The sequence below is a fragment of the Sceloporus occidentalis genome, unplaced genomic scaffold (assembly GCF_023333645.1).
Source record: "Sceloporus occidentalis isolate IW3139 unplaced genomic scaffold, rSceOcc1.0.p SCAF_63, whole genome shotgun sequence".
Classification (NCBI taxonomy): domain Eukaryota; kingdom Metazoa; phylum Chordata; class Lepidosauria; order Squamata; family Phrynosomatidae; genus Sceloporus; species Sceloporus occidentalis.
The window spans coordinates 5,042,649-5,060,566 of record NW_028317043.1 but is presented as its reverse complement, the minus strand read 5'-3'; the positions used below and the strand labels follow the sequence as shown (position 1 = coordinate 5,060,566).

The following is a 17,918-nucleotide window of genomic DNA, read 5'->3' as shown; positions in this document are numbered from 1 at the left end:
GGGTATCATGCATTGTGTGTGTCCCAACTGATCACTTGGAACCTGAGTGGCAGCTGCGTAATACCTCATAATAAGCAAAGACACTGACAGAATGAGATAAAGACAAGTTGCTCTGTGGCTCCACCAAGTAAAAACTCTGGGTAAAACCAAGGAGCTCTGTGCGCGTTTGCCTTGTGGCGCAGTACATTATTTTAAAGAATGACTGCTACATTCCTAGATTCTTCTTCTGCCTTAAAGCATCAGACCATCGCAGGTTTGTGTGTAAGCAGCAGGAACTTCCCACTGGTGATCTTCAAATAATTATATCCTACTTAATTACCTGCTCAAGTACCGAGTAGAAGGTCAACAACTAATTAGTTAACACTAAAGTGAATATTGAATAGGCGGATATCAGGGTAGCCATTATCTCCAATGGGGACTCTATATGGCAGACTACCCATTAAGAGGTAAGACTGAGCCACCTAACCTGCTAATTAAAACTCAGGGCCCAGTGAATAAGACCCCGTAGCGGGATACGATTCCAAACACAGCACTTAAACTGGAACGCATGCAGACCGGAACCAACACGAAGGAAAACGTTCATTCATGTCTGTATTTAGACGGCAACAATAACTGAAAATTAAATGAACAACTTATTTCCTTGTGTGATGAAAATAAAAATGAGTCTTAAGTATGGTGTCGATACCATAGCAACCAGCGGAATGGCCCAATCAGCAGGAATGCTTCACTGGTTGCTACGGTGGTAAGATCATTTTCCTAACGGTCACTTTTTTTTTGTACATAAAGGCTAACGTATGACATGTATCTGTCTCGAACAGAAGCAATATTATCACATATGTCTATGATTTCTATTAACAAAAGTGAAGAATGCAAGGACAGCGTTAAAGGCAACCCCTAGGCAACAGGCCTTAGACCACTTGGTAATTACCCTTACAAAATAAAAGATTGTGTTCAATGTACAGAAACCTATTCAAGGCCGAAACACTAGCCAAACACCATAAAAACTAATTCCAATGTATATTTAACACCTGCTGTTTTACCGTGGGATATGGTTAATTAAGAGCTCAGTATGGCACAAAGAATGCTGCAGGAATGCCCGCACGCTGGGGTCTCAGCTTCTGCAGCAATCTTCCTGGCCTTTGTCTAATATTTATTCTGAAAAAACCCTCTTAGAGTCAATAAATGTTTTTCAGAAATGGTACATCTGATGTTTCTTTAAAGAATTATTGTAAGTGATCAGAAATGGTGTTCCTGGATATATAAAGAAACTTGATATAGTTTTATGTGACATCAGCCGCCGTCAGACATGTTTCCTTAATTTTCCATGATTCCCAGTAATGATTCGATTGGAATCTTATCACCCGTTGTCTGCAGTGTAGTTCCACCATATATAAAGTACGGGGTGTGACAGCAAGATGACAGATGTCACATACAGCATATCAAAATGTTTTATTATTTATGTCTATAAAAGAAAAAAAAATTCACATAAAGTATAAGGATCTCATGGGACGAGACAGTTCTCCATACTATACTCCAGAAGCCGGATGCCAAATAATGCATGACAGGTTAATGTTTAAGTAGAACTCACCATTTCTGTTTAATTATTAGTATCAAATTAAAAATAAGTTTATTAAAATATTGTCTTTGCATATGTTATTGCTCTCTTGCATTGCCATTAAAAATCAGCTCAGTGTGGTGTTTGAGCAGAAAAGGTCACCAAAAATATCACATGACTGACAACAATGGCCGCCTCCAGGTCTGCAGATAAAATGAGAGAAAGCAAGCAGCTTGTTGTTCAAGTTATATAAATATAGATCCACACACAGGTTAAATGTACATCCGTAATACTTTAATGAGGACTGATAACGAGAACTAAACAGATACACGTTTTGCATTATTGGGGATGTAATGTGGGTGAGGTAAGTTTGAACAAAAAGTCAGATTTTATTATATACGGAGGAGTCAAGGCAGCTGGGCTGCTCTACATATTTAGTATCCCTGATAAATTAGAAATCCAAACACTTTATAGTATAAAAATATGCTTTATTTTTTCAAGCACATAACGTGTTAAAGATGGTGTCGGTTCTTTTGTGGTTTCCTAAGGCACATCACACGTTGAAGATAATACTGAGGCACGAAGCACATTACTGCTCATGTGTTAACACTTGCGGGTGAGTGCAGTCTCAGCTCTTCGCCTGCTTCTTCTTCTGCACCAGCTCCACGAGCAGTTTGTACCTACATATACATTCTTCCTGCAAAGAGAGAGAGCAACAGTCATGTGTACAGCGGGTATAAATACGTATTATGATATAAGTTCCGGATACCATAAAGAATTGTAAGGCATCGCACTTTACTGTTATAAACGCTGCTGTTTCAAACAGTCATAAAATACATCACTGTAATAACCTTAAGTATAAAAGACAAGAACGCTGGCACTCTAACAATGAGGAAAAATCACTGCATAATGGTAAAAATTATTTTTCCTTTTATCGGGTATGTGGTTAAAATAATGCAAAATATGTCCAAAGTATATAGTTACGTCAGTTACACACACCAATGGTGCTTTATGAACACTTAATAAAATTAAGTAGCCTTTTAACAAAGTAGAAAGGAACAGTAAGCAGGAAAAAAAAACGTTTTACGTATATAGATTTTAACGGCTATATCTCCCTATCTATAATATATGTTCGTATATATAGAACTTCATATGCTGTAGTGCTGTAGAATTGGTATATTTACAAGATATATGGATTGGTGAATATATGATTATATCATTTTATATATTATGTATTTTTTTTTTTATTATTTATGTATTATACAGACACACACACAATATGAATCTACGATGACAGGGAGGCCAAAAAGGTATAGATGGCACTAGTTTGAAAGGGTTACAATCCAAACATCTAAGTAAAAATCCTCAGGAAATCCACACTCCCGTGGAAATCAATGAGTTCTTTAGGCACATGCGGCTAAAGAACTCGTTGATTTCCGCGGGAGTGTGGATTTCCTGAGGAACTGTGGAACTTTTGCTGAGCCATAACCCTCCTCCATGGCCAAGGTGCTGAGGTGTAGGGAAAGAGGCAGATGTATATGGGGGATTCTGCAGAATCTATGTACATGAGGGACCACGCAAACATTTTACAGGACCCCTCGGGTATTTTATGCATTCAAGTGCAGTTCTGTATTTAGCGAAAACATGGGGTACTTGTGGGATAAGCAGAGTAAAGAAAAGAAAGGTACCAGAATTGCACTACATTATCCCATGTATAACCTGTCTGAGCAGGGGCCACTCACAGTGCATTTACACCTAATATTAGGTTTATTCTTCCCTCTTACCTTAGTTTTGCCAGGAACACATTTTGCTATTTTACCCCAACGCTCAGCTGTTCCCTTTGGATACTGTTGCAAAGCCAGCTCCAGCAGCTTCTGCTGATTTTGAGTCCATAGATCCTCCAAAGCTCGACTTTTTTCCTTTTTCCTAATTTCGTCATCACTGTCCACAAGCTCCTCGGCCTCTTGTTCATTATCAAAGTCCCTTTGCCTCCTGCCCCTGACCTTGTCCTCTGCTTCATCTCTTGCTGCCGCCGCCGCAGCACCGTCCGTGACTTTTGCACTCTTCCGTTTGCGGGCGCGTGCCGTCGCCGGGGCCTCGCTGTGACCTAAAGAAAAATCCTGCTCCTCCAACTCGGGCTCTTCTTCCTCCCGCTGGGTGATCAGACTGTCGGATAAATTCACACTAATCTTTGCGGTGCATTTCAAATCTGATAATCTTACTGTACCTAATGAGAATGAAAACAAGAAAGATGAATATATAGCCATGCAGCCAGAGAAGAGGTATTCAGACTGCCTTCACAACAATAGCTCCATCTGGCTTACATAGGTTATCACTAAAGCAAACATTAGGGCTCTACAAACACTTCATCCTACAACAGATACATCACATTTTATCCAAACACACGAGCAGACAGTGTCTTCCAACAGTACAGAAAGATGGATGCTTTTCTTTAAGATAACTGATATAGTTAGTATTACCCTGTCTGCAGTGAACACATCTATAATGTCCATTCTGCAATAAGACATTTACTGAACTCGTGGGCTGTTTCTTCTCATCTCTAAGGACGATCTTCCAACCGCCATAGAGCAACTCAACAGAAATATTCCCCGTAGAATTCTTTATTATTGACCTTCAATATATTTCTATTAAAATTATCATTTCCCCCTCCAGGCATTTCTTTTCAAATGTAAACAAACCCAATTTGGACCGTCTCGCCACAATTCCGAATTCATCCATCCTTTCATTTAATTGAGTTCTCGAGCTTATTGTTTAATTTTACAGGAACATTCTCACCATAAAATATATAATAAAGGATATATAATTTCAAATCAAATAGCATTGGTTGGATTGATTTTATAAAACAATATTAACCTAGGTCCCCTTATTTTCCCAAATGAAATGGAGATCACCAACAATAATAATGATAAATATAATAACCCAAATTCCTTTTTAAATGGCTCTGTCAGTTAAAAAAATATATAAAATTACTCGTAGAGAATCCCACCATGCAGCAGATTCCAAAATATCTTACTTTCTGAAATGTCTGGTTACTTTGGGCACTCACCTAATCCTTGTCTACATCTTACTTTCTGCACCAGTTATAAAATAGATATAAAAGCGGTTACATGACAATGTCATCACAAAGAGAAAGGACTTCATACACTTGGACTTGAGTTTGCAGGTGAGTTGAAGAAATGTTTCAACACAAAGGTCCAGCCTTATGTAGGTCTGGAAAGGGGCTTGTTGACCCTTTATAATACAGTTGGGCGATCCAGCGCGGGTTTACATCCAATGCCTGGCTTATACCGACTAGACAAGAATGAAGCAGTGCCAGCCAATTCCTCCTTCTGTCCTTATACAATGGGCAAGTATAGAAAAGCGTTACAATGTATAGTGAACATGGGGAGTTGAATCCTCTCCATTCTGCTGCAGTTGGGGATAAATAATGTTCTCAGTAGAATAGGCAGAAAAAATATGTTTTATAACAAATATCTTTAAAATATCTTAAAAACTCCCATATGGTGTGTTAGGAAATGTTAACACCATAAACGCGGATTTGATGCTGTAAAAGTTAATGCCTGGTTGCTTAAGTAACAGTCCTTATAAGTGAGATATCTAAAGATGTGTTTCATTAAAAATACACACCTGATGAAAACGACACCGAATCCTTTGCCTGTTTTGCTTTTGAGGTTACCTGGAAAATAAAATGACATAAGTTATAAGACTTTCTAAGCATTCTGCTCAGACCCCCCAATAACTTTGGAGGCCTCTTAACTCTGATAAAGTATATCATCAGATCATTTTGTGTGATCAGCAGGTAGGGAGATCAGAGTGAGAAGAGACGAGGGTTAAAAAACAAAAACACACAAACAATAAAATAAACGAAAAAAAATAAAATAAAAAGAACCCAGTGATGTCATCATGATATCATCAACAACAAAAAACAACACACAAACCAAACAGAACATTTCAGAAAATAGTATTTTATAGAGCATGCTAGAGAGCATTTTAGTAGATATTAGTGGAAAACGGCTCCATAAAATGTGATAGAATATCACCCTGTGCGAAATACCCTGTGTGGTTTGCTTTTTAGAAACCTATACTTTTGGAGGCATGATTTGCAATCTGTGAGCATTATGTATTATGAGCTCTCAAAAAGCGATGCACACCTTCTACTATATTACCATATTACCATAAAGGCAACATAGATCAAAATCCTAGGCATGTGAGGTATGATCAAAATCAAGACAAGTACAACGTTATTAAAAAAAATAATTACAATTTATAATGGTTTAATGGCCCACTTTAATAATAGTTGGTATTTCTAAGGAAGCCCTACATTTCCATCTAATATTTATGAGAAAGAGGCAAATTAGGGCTGAACGACGACTACGGAAAATTCTTCAACTTAAATGAAAAAGAAAAACAAAAAAAAACTGTCCTAAAGGGGGTTGATGAACTAAAAACAAATAAAAATTCTCTCTTTATACAACATGGTTACTTGCAGCTTGAGGGCACAGATAATATAATTTAAAGCAGAAAATATTCAAAATAATACAATATTGACAATGATATCCTGCCTGCAAATCACATACATAGCAATCAGAATCTATTACCAATAATATCATTACTTTCATTGTATGGGGATTTTTTTCTGTTTAACCTGTATCGGTACATTTTCCTGGAGCCGAGAAGCCTCATATGATACTGGGCTTCATCATACATCGATGCATATCCTTTATTTTGCTTATAACAGAAATGTAAAAAATATATAATTATGAACATGCTGTTGGAAATAACTAACAACAAGACTAAGTCAACGGTAGAGCAAAAATAGCGGCTGGCGTACACTTTTCCCAGAGGCGGTTTATCTAGCTGTGCTCCTTGGCTCACATGGCCGGGTAGAATAGTAATTAAGAAAGTTGCCTTAAATCTATCCACCTGTCTGTTGTTTTGCTTCGTACCCGAGCCCTTTTCCAGGCAGCAGTTAAATCCCCTATCGGTCTGCTATCGCAACCTGAATTGGGGAGATTAGTAACCACAGCGAGAAGCCGAATCAGCTTACATCGTCTCAGGCAACGGAGGAAGACTACTTCACAAGTATGAAATCCGAGAGTTTGCTGCCTTTAATTTAAAAAACCTGCAGCTAATAATCACATTATGGCCTGTTTTGCATGCCAGACAGTTTGTGTTTCCTGTTATTTTTACAATTTAAGCGGTCTTTGTGGTTACAAAAATCGTCTGGTGAAAGCTATAAATTAACATTATAAACATTTTACTTGCGCTAAGTGTGCGTGTGGCCATCGCAGTGTCACATGTGAATGACACACATCCCCTCTATGAATGTACCCAAAAAAGAAAAACTATATATTTTTATATATATATATATATACACACACACACACACACATATACATACACACTGATCACTCACACTGTGTGGGTTTCCAAATGTCTCTACAGTAATGTAACAGGTGGATTGTGGCGCACATAACTTACAAAACAAATCACAAAAAAATAGGTGTTTTGGAAATTTCCATTGTATTATATTTCATGCACAGTAGTATTTTGCTTCTATTATTATTATTATCTTTTATTTATATAGCGCCAACAACTTACGCAGCGCTTAGACAATTTGATGTCCCTAATATAAAATATATATATATATATATATATATATAAAACAGAAAATTAGCTAAAAGAAGACAGCGCTAAGGCAATATACAGGTATAAAAATATATATTTTATTATAAAAAAAGGCGCCAAGTCTGGCCAGGCATAACTAACTAAACAGTGAGTTTTATTCTTAATTTTATTCTGAAATTTATTGTTTGTAGTATGTCTATTTTTGGATATATTTCTGAGATATGAATGCTTGACATCTATATTCTTGTACAAGCCGTGTCATTTATTATTTGACCTTCTATATATTTTTTTACATATATCTCTTTTTTTTATAATATATATATTTTTATACCTGTATATTGCCTTAGCACTGTCTTCTTTTAGCTAATTTTCTGTCATTATAGGTTTCCCCAAGTAAGTGGAACTCCTTAAATCCTCAGGACTAGCTGCTTTGCTAACTACATCTTAAAATATTGAACACTATCTCCCATCTTCCTCTCTTATCTCTTCTCATTGATAGATATAAGACTGGCAATTATAATTTAAATTCACATACTTGATTTAGATTTAATTACCTCTAAATAAGTTTATTTTTTGAGGGGTAGTGGTTTATATTTCACACATATCTATTCCACATAGATGTTCATTTATTTTTCTTTATTTTCCTTTTTCTACACATTTTTGTTTAGAATAATATCAGCGCTGTATTTTTAGTTTGGGGTCACCTAGCCGTTTTCATGGCAACAAAGAAATTTCTAACTAACATAATTGCAAAAGGCCATCAAAATAGCCTTTTAAACTTAAACCTGGATTAGCAAACACAACGTGCCATCGGAACAAAGGAGTGATGGGAGTGATAAAGGGCCTCTGTACTCCTACGAAGATATTCAATTAAAAAAGTCATTTACAACGTAACTAATATCTGCGCTGTATTTTTGATCCATTTCATGTTATGTTAAGTGACCCCAAACTTTTGAACTTTAATCTGTGGTTTAGCTTATTCATTTTACATATAAATACTTTCCTAAAATGTTATAAAATCATATAAACTGTATCAGGATGGAGATCATTGCAAATAAATCTGAAGTTACAGCAACCGCTAGATGTATTTATTTAATTGAAAAACAATAACGAATACAACATAAATGGGTCAATTGTTCTCATAAGAAGGGAATGAGTGCTAAGCCTCGAGCGAAGGACTGAGTATGGAAAATGGGTCATGGAACAGATGTGCGAGGCTGCCGGGGAGTACTACATACAGGTAACCTGGTCAACGGCCGGGAACATTGACTAGCTTCCTTCCAAATCTATTCTCTCTTCCGTAATCGGGTATTTTCATAACAACCAATCTAATTAACCAGTTTCCTGCAATGGGGACACATTATATATATATTTCACTACTTTTGAAAATAAAATATTGACTGCAGTGGTTTATTTCTCAGCGACAGTGTATGCTGCAAAATGTACATTTGATATAGGGAAATCAGCATACACGTTGGCACTTATGGTAGAAACCACTAGTGGGGCATTTCACTTAAACATAGGAAGGAACTGAGAGTCCAGACAAAATAGATGCCGCTAGGGCGCAGGTTAAAAATGTCCGGATTCCCTAAACGTGTGATATAATACGACAGTAAAAGGATCTTAGGCAGAGGCTAGTCGAAGAAAGGGTTAACATGTGGATCTACTTGTAGGATAACATATATGCAAGACAAAATATCTGTGTGCAAGCAGGAGAAGAGAACACTGAGGTCCTGCAACAGATGAGGCCAAATAAATAACCCCTTACGTTTGTAAATAGGAGGGTACCCCCTGCCGACATATAAACCAACGATGGAAAAAAAAAAACACTACAATGCTGCCCTTTTTATTGCACATAATATTCCAATATTGCGCCCTGACTGTCATATCAGGGGAACGTGTTAATATATAGTGAGTTTTATGAATCTAGACAGATTATTTCTTTAAATTAAATTGTATGATATTTATAAAGAATTTCTCTAGATGCACAGTGATTACTTCATAAAGATATCATTCACCACTGAAGTATTTAGCATATATTTTGCTCTATATGACTCAAGGCAAAAGTATATGTGGATTCTACCACGCACCTTAATGTACAATAACCCAACACCGTGGCTACTGCCTCACAATATTATTATTTATTGTTTTATATATCGCCATCAAATTCCGTAGCGCTGTACAATAGAAGACACATCGGGTTATTTCCCATTCGACAAAAAGGATTTTTTTTTTAACCTTTAATGTTCTAATAGTATTCTTAATGGTAGCAGAGTGATGTATTGTTACAAACCTGATTAGAATTTAATTTTCAATTAATTAAAGACATTTTTATTGTACTAAAACTAGTCTATTAGCCGTGAACTGGATTATGGATTTATTACACTTCTATTCAAAGGGAACATTAGTGCTACTCCTGTACCAAACAGATAATTAAGTTACAATATCGTACACGCTGGGATTCTCAAAGTCTGATGAACCATTTTCTCAAAAGATTCCCAGAACTACGGGGACGTGCCACCAAAAGCAGCCAAATTAAGTAGAAACTCAGTGGTAGGTTTAGAGAACAAAGCCTGCCGATCAAATACATAGTTCCAATTGATAATGTGTGATAAAGGACTTTCAAAAAGTACAGAGCGCTAGCTGCATATTTAATTTAAGTCTATGTAACTACTTTGACTGTTGTGATGGCACTAAAATGATAAAAGCCAACATTCAGGTAAGAAAAAGCAACCATAAATTCAAATTCCTGTGATCAGCAGGACTTATCTAGGTCCCTCCTACACTAGTAAAATTACAGGATATGAATCACTTAATGAGCTCAAGAATGGATGTAAAGTGGTATGTGGGGAGTTAACAGTTCCGGTTAGTTTAACCCTTTTTCCCTTTTTTTTTTTTTTGACCACACGGACCAGCCTTTTCCCCCACGTGCATCAATGAGCTCGGCTGCCCACGATCCTGTCACCGCTTTCCTTCCTTGGACCACTTGGACCCGCAAGAGCTGCAGTTTTGGAGATGCTCTGACCCAGTCGTCTCGTCATCACAAGTTGTCCCTTGTCAAAGTCGCTCAGATCCTTACGCTTGCCCCTTTTTCCTGCTTCTACCTTTGAGGACGAAATGTTCACTTGCTGCCTAATATATCACTTCACCTGTCAGTGGTCATAATGTTATGGCTGAACGGGGGGGGGGGGGGGGGGCTTGTATGTGTGTGTATATGTGTATGTATATATGTGTGCACGTATACACACACATACTCAAATGCTCACTAATGTATTTTACTTTAATGATTGTATTGTTTGTCATACTCCGTGCCAGGTACTGGCACTGGGGGCATGGTAAATGGAACTGTTTTTCTGTAATCAGGTTACAGTAGCTTAAAGCTCCGAGCACCCAAATCCCCGGCACAGCTGATCCGTTACAGCTGTTAATTGGAGAGCAGGGGACTTGCTCACATCTGCTTCCAGCTTACTTAGTTAATGGTTCCCTTCCAGAGACCTAAAAGGATTGCGCTCTCTTTCAAAAGACAATGGCCAGGCTCCATGCGTAGCTGTGCCTTTTACTCTGCCTGTCTTGTTCTGGTTTGTCACTCGCTGTACAATGCAAATCTAAGTGAACTCACATCTGCCACCGAGCGACCCAGTTCATGTGCAATCTTCTCCCATCGACCAGGAGTCCCCCCTGGGAACTTAACCATACTTCTTGTCAACTGGCAGAGATCCTCCTCCGTCCATTCAGGTGACTGAAAAAGAAACAATACATTGTACAGTGTAAATGGGAGAGTCTGTAAAGAAATTAAAAGCAGGAAAAACATTAAACATTACATTCGTGTAGCCAAAACTGCCACTGCTTTTGTTTAAGAAAAAAATGGCAAACACTTAAACCTGCTTCCATTTAAGATTTTACGTTAGATTTTAGATCCGACGTTTAAAAACGATCAAATTAATACAGAATTAAGCGATACTTCAGAGCTTCAATCAGCAATACCCAAAATGCAATAAGCTTAATAACGGCAAAGCTACATCAATATCTATCTTAGTAAAGGATGACGGTGCTTTACGTATAAACGCAACATGTATTCTATTCCTTAGATGAACGCAAACATCTCTGAAGGATATATCTGAAACACAAAGCATAACCTTTAGAGATAAATACCTCCTCTAATCACCATTCGTGATAATGAACAGGCATTGCATCCAGCCCTTTCATTACCAAGCCATCAGCCGAGAACAACAGTCAGAGGTGAGTGACCCCAGGGACCATCTCCACAGCTACAGCAAAGCGTCTCCCTGACACTAATCCCCCCTGTCATTCTCCCACTGCGCTCCAACCACACGGACATCCGCCTGCCGCACCGCAAGCTTAACGGGACCCTTCCTGACTTCTTTCACTGTCTCCCCTAATCAATGGTTCAAGCGTGCTCTTTTCACCATGTCCAAATGGCAGCTTCACTCATAATCAAAGAGCATTGCCCCCGTTAAAGGGCTTCCCGAAAGGCTGCACCATTTGCATTCATTTGCAAAGCAAACTACTTTTATTCACTTTGTTCGGCTATCAACAATGTTCCCCCGAAGCAGATAAATTAGCATAAATCCAACCTGCCACTTAAGAGTCAGTAAATAATGGCCAATAGCAGGCAGGTTTTTATCAATCATCCTATTTTCGGTCCACGTGATCCTTTGTTCGTGCAATTTTCAAATCCTCAAATATATTCACCATTGCTGAGCTGAACAAACGTATACATGAAAACGCAAGCACAAAAAAATGCATAGGTTGCAAGCTAACAACATAAGCGTATATGTAGACATATAATAACAGACATATATAATAGGCAAGGGATTGATATTATATATGTATAAATATATATATATAATAAAATTATTGGTATCTGAAATGAAACATTTTTAAAAATGTTTTTTTTTTCTCTTTTAATAAAACCAATAAAAAGCAAGACACTATTTTAGTCAGAAAAGGCATTTTATTATATGCTGACCAACGTTATATTTGGTGCTGGACAGCCGCTCGGTGAGTTTTGGACAGCTAGTCCTCAATGCAGGCTAATGATATTTTCATTGAGTTATGTAAACTAAACAAAGTAATTGAATGCACAGTAAAACGGGAGAAAAAAAGGAATCCCATTTTTTATAGTCTTGTAGGGTTTACATAATTTTGCGGACAGACATAATTCATACAAAATCACACTAACAAATGTTGAGACAAAGTTTGGGGTCACTTAGAAATGCCCTTTTTTGTGAAAGAAAAGCACATTTTGTCCATTAAAATAACAGTCGTCCAGCGCAGACGGTGTTAATGTTGTAAAGGACTATTGTAGCTGGAAACGGCTGATTTTTAATGGAGTATCTTCATAGGAGTACAGAGGACCTTTATCACTCCCATCACTCCTTTATTGCTCCCATCACTCCTGTGTTCCAATGGCACGTTGTGTTCACTAATCCAAATTGAACCCTTTTGCAATTATGTTACAGCTAGAAAATTCCTTGTTTCCCCATGAAAACGGCTAAGCGACCCCAAACTTGTAAACGGTAGAGAGAGTGTGTATATTATGCAAATTCGAAATTCTACAGCTAATAGTTAATGATGCAACGAGGAACGTTTTAATCACAGCATCGCCGTTTAGCATAGTGTGATCATGCTGCAAGTTCACATCAAACCAATTAACAAGAGAGACGCTGATTGATCTTGATTTGGGTTGATGAATTGTCTCAAAACATATGCACATTTCTAATATTTGACAAAAAGCTTTAGTGAAAGTGCCCTTCCTCAGCAGTGGCTCAGCCGCATCCTCAGATAGAACAGGGCTTACTGTGATCGGACTACCACAGCGACCACTAGGGTGGCCTCGGCGTGAACGTTTTAATGCGGGGCCAACTGTAGCTTTAAGTCAAATGAATGCATAAGCATAAGCATACTGCTTTGTCACTTGGAAACATGCGCACCCAATATTACGGAAACATTGGGAAAAGAATTCATCGCCGCAGCAGAGCAATAAAGGACACCACATGGGGAGCGGACAGCTGTCATGGCTTCACTAGCATTCAGATTTGCCATCAAAAACGGTCCAGCTTCGAGACTGAATCTCCATATTGAATACAAAGTAAACATTTAGTGTGGCTTAGGAACATGGAGCATAAACATTTCTTGTTACAATTGTCCAAAAAAACCCAGAAATACAGATATAAAATAAATATAAAATATAAGTTCTAGATTTTCTTCAAGTCTTGCAAGTTGCTGGTTTATGGAGAGTAATTTAAAAAATATTCACAACGAAACAAAAAAATAATCTGTACACAAAAATAGTTCTAGCCACAAACAAAATACCCTTAATAAAACGAAAAGGGTAACTTCGCACTGATGCCCCAGACAGATGAGCTTTAGAGTTATACTACACAGAGAGGAATAGGGGGCGAAGACACAAAGTTTAATTTCCAGAATGTGGGCTCTGCGTATCTTCTGCAGTATCTGGATTTATTTGCCAAGTCTGGAGAAAAAAAAGGAATACGTGAAGAACATAAATCTTGAACCTCAAGCAAACATCTGTAAAAACGCTTGTTAGTACAAGCACCTTATTACCTGGCCAGGAATGTGTACTCCCAGCACACGTGGACGCTGCCATATGGTGAGAATCTCCACAATGTATATCGTTTGAGTTTTACAGCAGATGAAATACACAAGCAGGTGAAGGGGGGGGGGGGAATAAAAATAAATACCCCTTTTTTGGTCCCATACACAGTATGTACGCTGCAGGTTAACATGCGCCACAGTTCTGCGAGGGGCTGCTTCTACACACATGGCAACATTTTTATTTTTGCATTTGGTGGTTTCATTCTAACTCCCAGAATAAAGGGATTTTCAAGAATAAAATGCATTATCGGTCCTGTATGTTCCACAACGAGGCAAAGGCTTTATTCATTTTCTGAACTAGAGAAGAAAAGGCTAATTATTTTCTTAATTCTTGAAAACAATTAAACCAAATGCTGCAGTATAGTTTTTAATTATATTGTTTTTCCTTTGTCACCCCTATGTATTTTTTTTTTTTTTTTTTAAACTTACAGATTGTTAGATAAATTACAAACTATGGACTTCTGAAGCCGTGTCCCAACTGTAAAAATAATAATAAATAATAATAGAGAAAGAAAAAGGAGAAGGAAGGGTTAAAACGGAAAGCGTAAGAGAGGGGAAGAGATAAAAGAAAATACTCTGGCCACTACAACACCTAAACATCTCACAATACATAAATCCTTCATTGTTATAAAAAAAAAAATAGATCAACTCCAAATCAGAATGTCGCACGTCGGTATTATCTGCTTTTAAATATCCTCTGGCGTTTGTTGACGTATATATTATTCATCGTGTTATCGGAGGTAATAAGGCTGAAGGCCACTCTGCCTGGTGTTAGGAAGAACGTCCGCGGGAATTCACGTCTGACTACAATGAGCAAGCAACAAGCTTTATCAGAAATTTTCTCTTTAAGGAGCTTCAAGGGTGCTAAATCCTTCAGATTTCAACACATAATTCCAAGAACACACTTTGAAGACTTGTTCAAAGGCTCCGTCTGCAGTTGCTTTCCTATCTGGTAATAAGCAACCATTAAGCAGTTGTTTTGATGAATACAGAGTGAATTTAGAACATCTATAACTTGTTTTTTTTATTGTTTTAAACAAGTATTTTTACGTTTATATTCAAACCATCTATAGAAAGAAATGTTAAGTTTTATAACTTAGAAACTCTAACCGAATCCATATAAAGGAAATTTCATTTAAAAAATATTTATTTTCAGACGTTTACTTTAAGATACTTCTTCCCAACAGTCACTTTCAAAGAAATTGAAGTGGAAGGGACTAGAATAGCATATTAGATTGAGGCTTTACCATAAACTTAACCCATTCACTGACACCACAGGATTTACTAAACTAATTTGCTGACAACATGGTGTCTATTTTTTTCAAGAAAACAGGGAAAAAACAAAAAGTTTAGGAGGATTCCAGAATGGAGAAAATCACAAAGTATAAGTGAATGGAATATCTATATACACACACATATATATATATATACACACAGACACAGTAATACAGAAAAAAGGATTAACCTAAAATTTCCGTTTTGCATTATTAGGACGTCAAAAAGATCAAGTACCATCTTCATGCAACTTACCGATTTGCATCACACAACCTGTTGACTGGATATGCCAGAATTAATATGGATTTTAGAAGACGTATGACAAACTGGTTTATACTATACATACATTCCATTTTTTTTTTTTACTATTAACAAACGCGTTTCAAAACTAACCAGACAGCGTGCTGAAGATCTCAGCGTTTAATTGTGGAAATATGTAGGTTTTAAGAACTACATAAAGGAACCCGAAAATAATCTGACATAATCAGATAATGATTGATGGCAGACAGAGGAGAGCTTGTATAGCGTATAGACAACGCTAGAAGATCAAGGGAACAATCGGTAACATGAGCTGGACAAAAAAAAAAAAAGGCTTAATCTTTTGAAAATGGTGAAAAAGAAGAAGAGTGAGTTAGGGGATCACAAGAACGCTAAAATTAAAGGAAGATGAGTGATATGCAAAGGGACTCAATACGTCTAAGTTCATGAGCAAGTAGGGATAATTCAGGTGGACACGACCACTAATACCAAGCGTTAGGACACTCCACGTAGGCAAACATTTTTGGTTATAAAATATCGATATTTACCAAACCGTGTGTTTCAAACGAATGAAACTCTGCAGGAGAATTATTTTTGCTCAGAAAGGTCTCCCTAATACAAGCAACATATAAAACAGTAGAGGTTAACCTGTGTAAAATCATTCTTCTTAATATTATAGATACCATCAGAGCTATCAGCAAGTCACTGAGAAAACAAATCTTACTAAAGTAGAACACAATAGGTGTCGGCGCCATAGACAGGTTGGGATTTCCAATAAATATAATTTATATAATCTTTGGCGCCAATAGCTATTGTATCAATGGCCAAGTAATCTCAAAAGGTAATGCATATTCGTATCTATCCATATATGACGACGTCTGTATTTATTACCAGGGATGTGTAAGGTAATTATTATAAAATATTATATTTGTGCAGAATTGACATCTTCTCCACAACATACGTGAACAAAAACGGGCGCCATATTGACATTGGTCTGTATTGCGGACCAAATAATGATCAGATAACGCCAAGGAACGGTTCACAAAAGATAATTTAAAAAAAAAAAAAAAAAAAAAAAAAAAGGGAAATCAGCACAAATCCACATAATATCAGTACTCACAATGCAACGTGTGAAGGAAAAAGGCCGAGTAGTCTCTGAACACTTAATAGGTGCACAAAGACACTACGGGGATGTGTAATTATAGACTAATAAATGTACTTTTCCATTATGTGATTAAAGGCACAAGATGCAGGAAGCCATTATGAAATACACAAGGCCCTGAAACTATTTCTGCGTAACCACCCTCCCTGGTGTGTCCTGCCGCATACATACAACATGAAATGATTTATTTAAGAATAACATATATAATGAACTAATTACCCAGCAGCATTAAATAGCCCGCAAATATTGATTAGGATTAGGACGCTCACCTCACAAAAAAACAAAACTAAAAAAAAAAAAAAAAATCTACATTTTTTTTTCCTATAAAAATATTTTTGCAGTTAATAAATGATTTTATTATTTATAAATAATTTTGATTTATTTTATTAAAATCATTATTTCCAAAGCTAAAAACGTGTTTTTCTGAATTTATTGAGATGAGGAGCCGAATATAAAAGTGGAAACTACTACTATGTGACCTCATAGATAAGATTATGCCACGTTACTCTTATTAAAACTGGTGAAAGGGGGAGATTAAAACTTTGCTACTTAGAGAACATGTAACAAAGGCTGCCGGCGCAAAAACACAATGCAGACCTCCTCGCCGAATACTGCAGGATGAACTTGGGCTGCGTGAATGTGAGTTTAACGGCGATCTGCATGCATGGAGAAACAGGTTTCACATTTCAGAACAGAAACAGGAAGATTAACCAGACACCGACCATAAAGAAGGCGAGCGAGAGAGCTAGAGAGAGAGAATTGGCATGGTAACCTGTCCTACCGCAAAATGAGATGAGCTCATTTTTAAAGTGATCCGTGCAATTAAGGAATCGAGCTCTCTCCTGGGGGAATAATACAAATGTCCTGGCATAAGGTTTGATACGGCCATCAGGACAGAAACGGCCCTCAACTCCCCTTTGCTTTCAGAGGAAGCAGCCATAAGAATAAAGTGTATTAACCCATTCAGGGCTGCAAGATAGGAAAGAATTATGCTGTGCTCCTCTGTCTCGTGATCAGGACTAGGCCGTAGCCCACCACAGCGAAAACGAGTGGATATCACCTTAAGAAACACAGAATTTTTTAATATATAGGTTTAAGTGTTATATTTACATGCTCTGCCCCCCCCCTGCAAATGTTCCACTATTCATGACTCGCTGCTCATTTTACAGCATTTGATTTATCTTTGTAACATGCTTTATAACTAATGGGTAGATTGTGTCTAAAGTCTTGCAACAAAGTACGGTTTTACCAAATACGTCAAATCTTCAACAAAAAAACAAAACAGGCGGTCGAGTCCCCAAACTATTTTCATGTTGCTGTCCATTTTGCATGGAATCCAATGATTTTTACATTTAAATTAGGAGCATGCATTGTTTAGCT

The 17,918-nt window shown here is 37.2% G+C and overlaps 1 protein-coding gene across 1 annotated transcript in view; it reads right to left on the bottom strand.

The window, feature by feature from the left end:
• Nucleotides 1-2,183: 2,183 nt before the first annotated feature.
• Nucleotides 2,184-17,918, bottom strand: part of LOC149287223 (dnaJ homolog subfamily C member 1-like) — a 60,886-nt gene continuing 45,151 nt past the window's right edge. The window contains exons 9-12 of the mRNA XM_089493199.1: nt 10,824-10,943; nt 5,204-5,252; nt 3,340-3,782; nt 2,184-2,252 (exon numbers count right to left, since the gene is read on the bottom strand). Of these exons, the coding sequence (XP_089349325.1) occupies nt 2,184-2,252; nt 3,340-3,782; nt 5,204-5,252; nt 10,824-10,943 (681 nt within the window). The remainder of the gene's footprint in view (nt 2,253-3,339; nt 3,783-5,203; nt 5,253-10,823; nt 10,944-17,918) is intronic.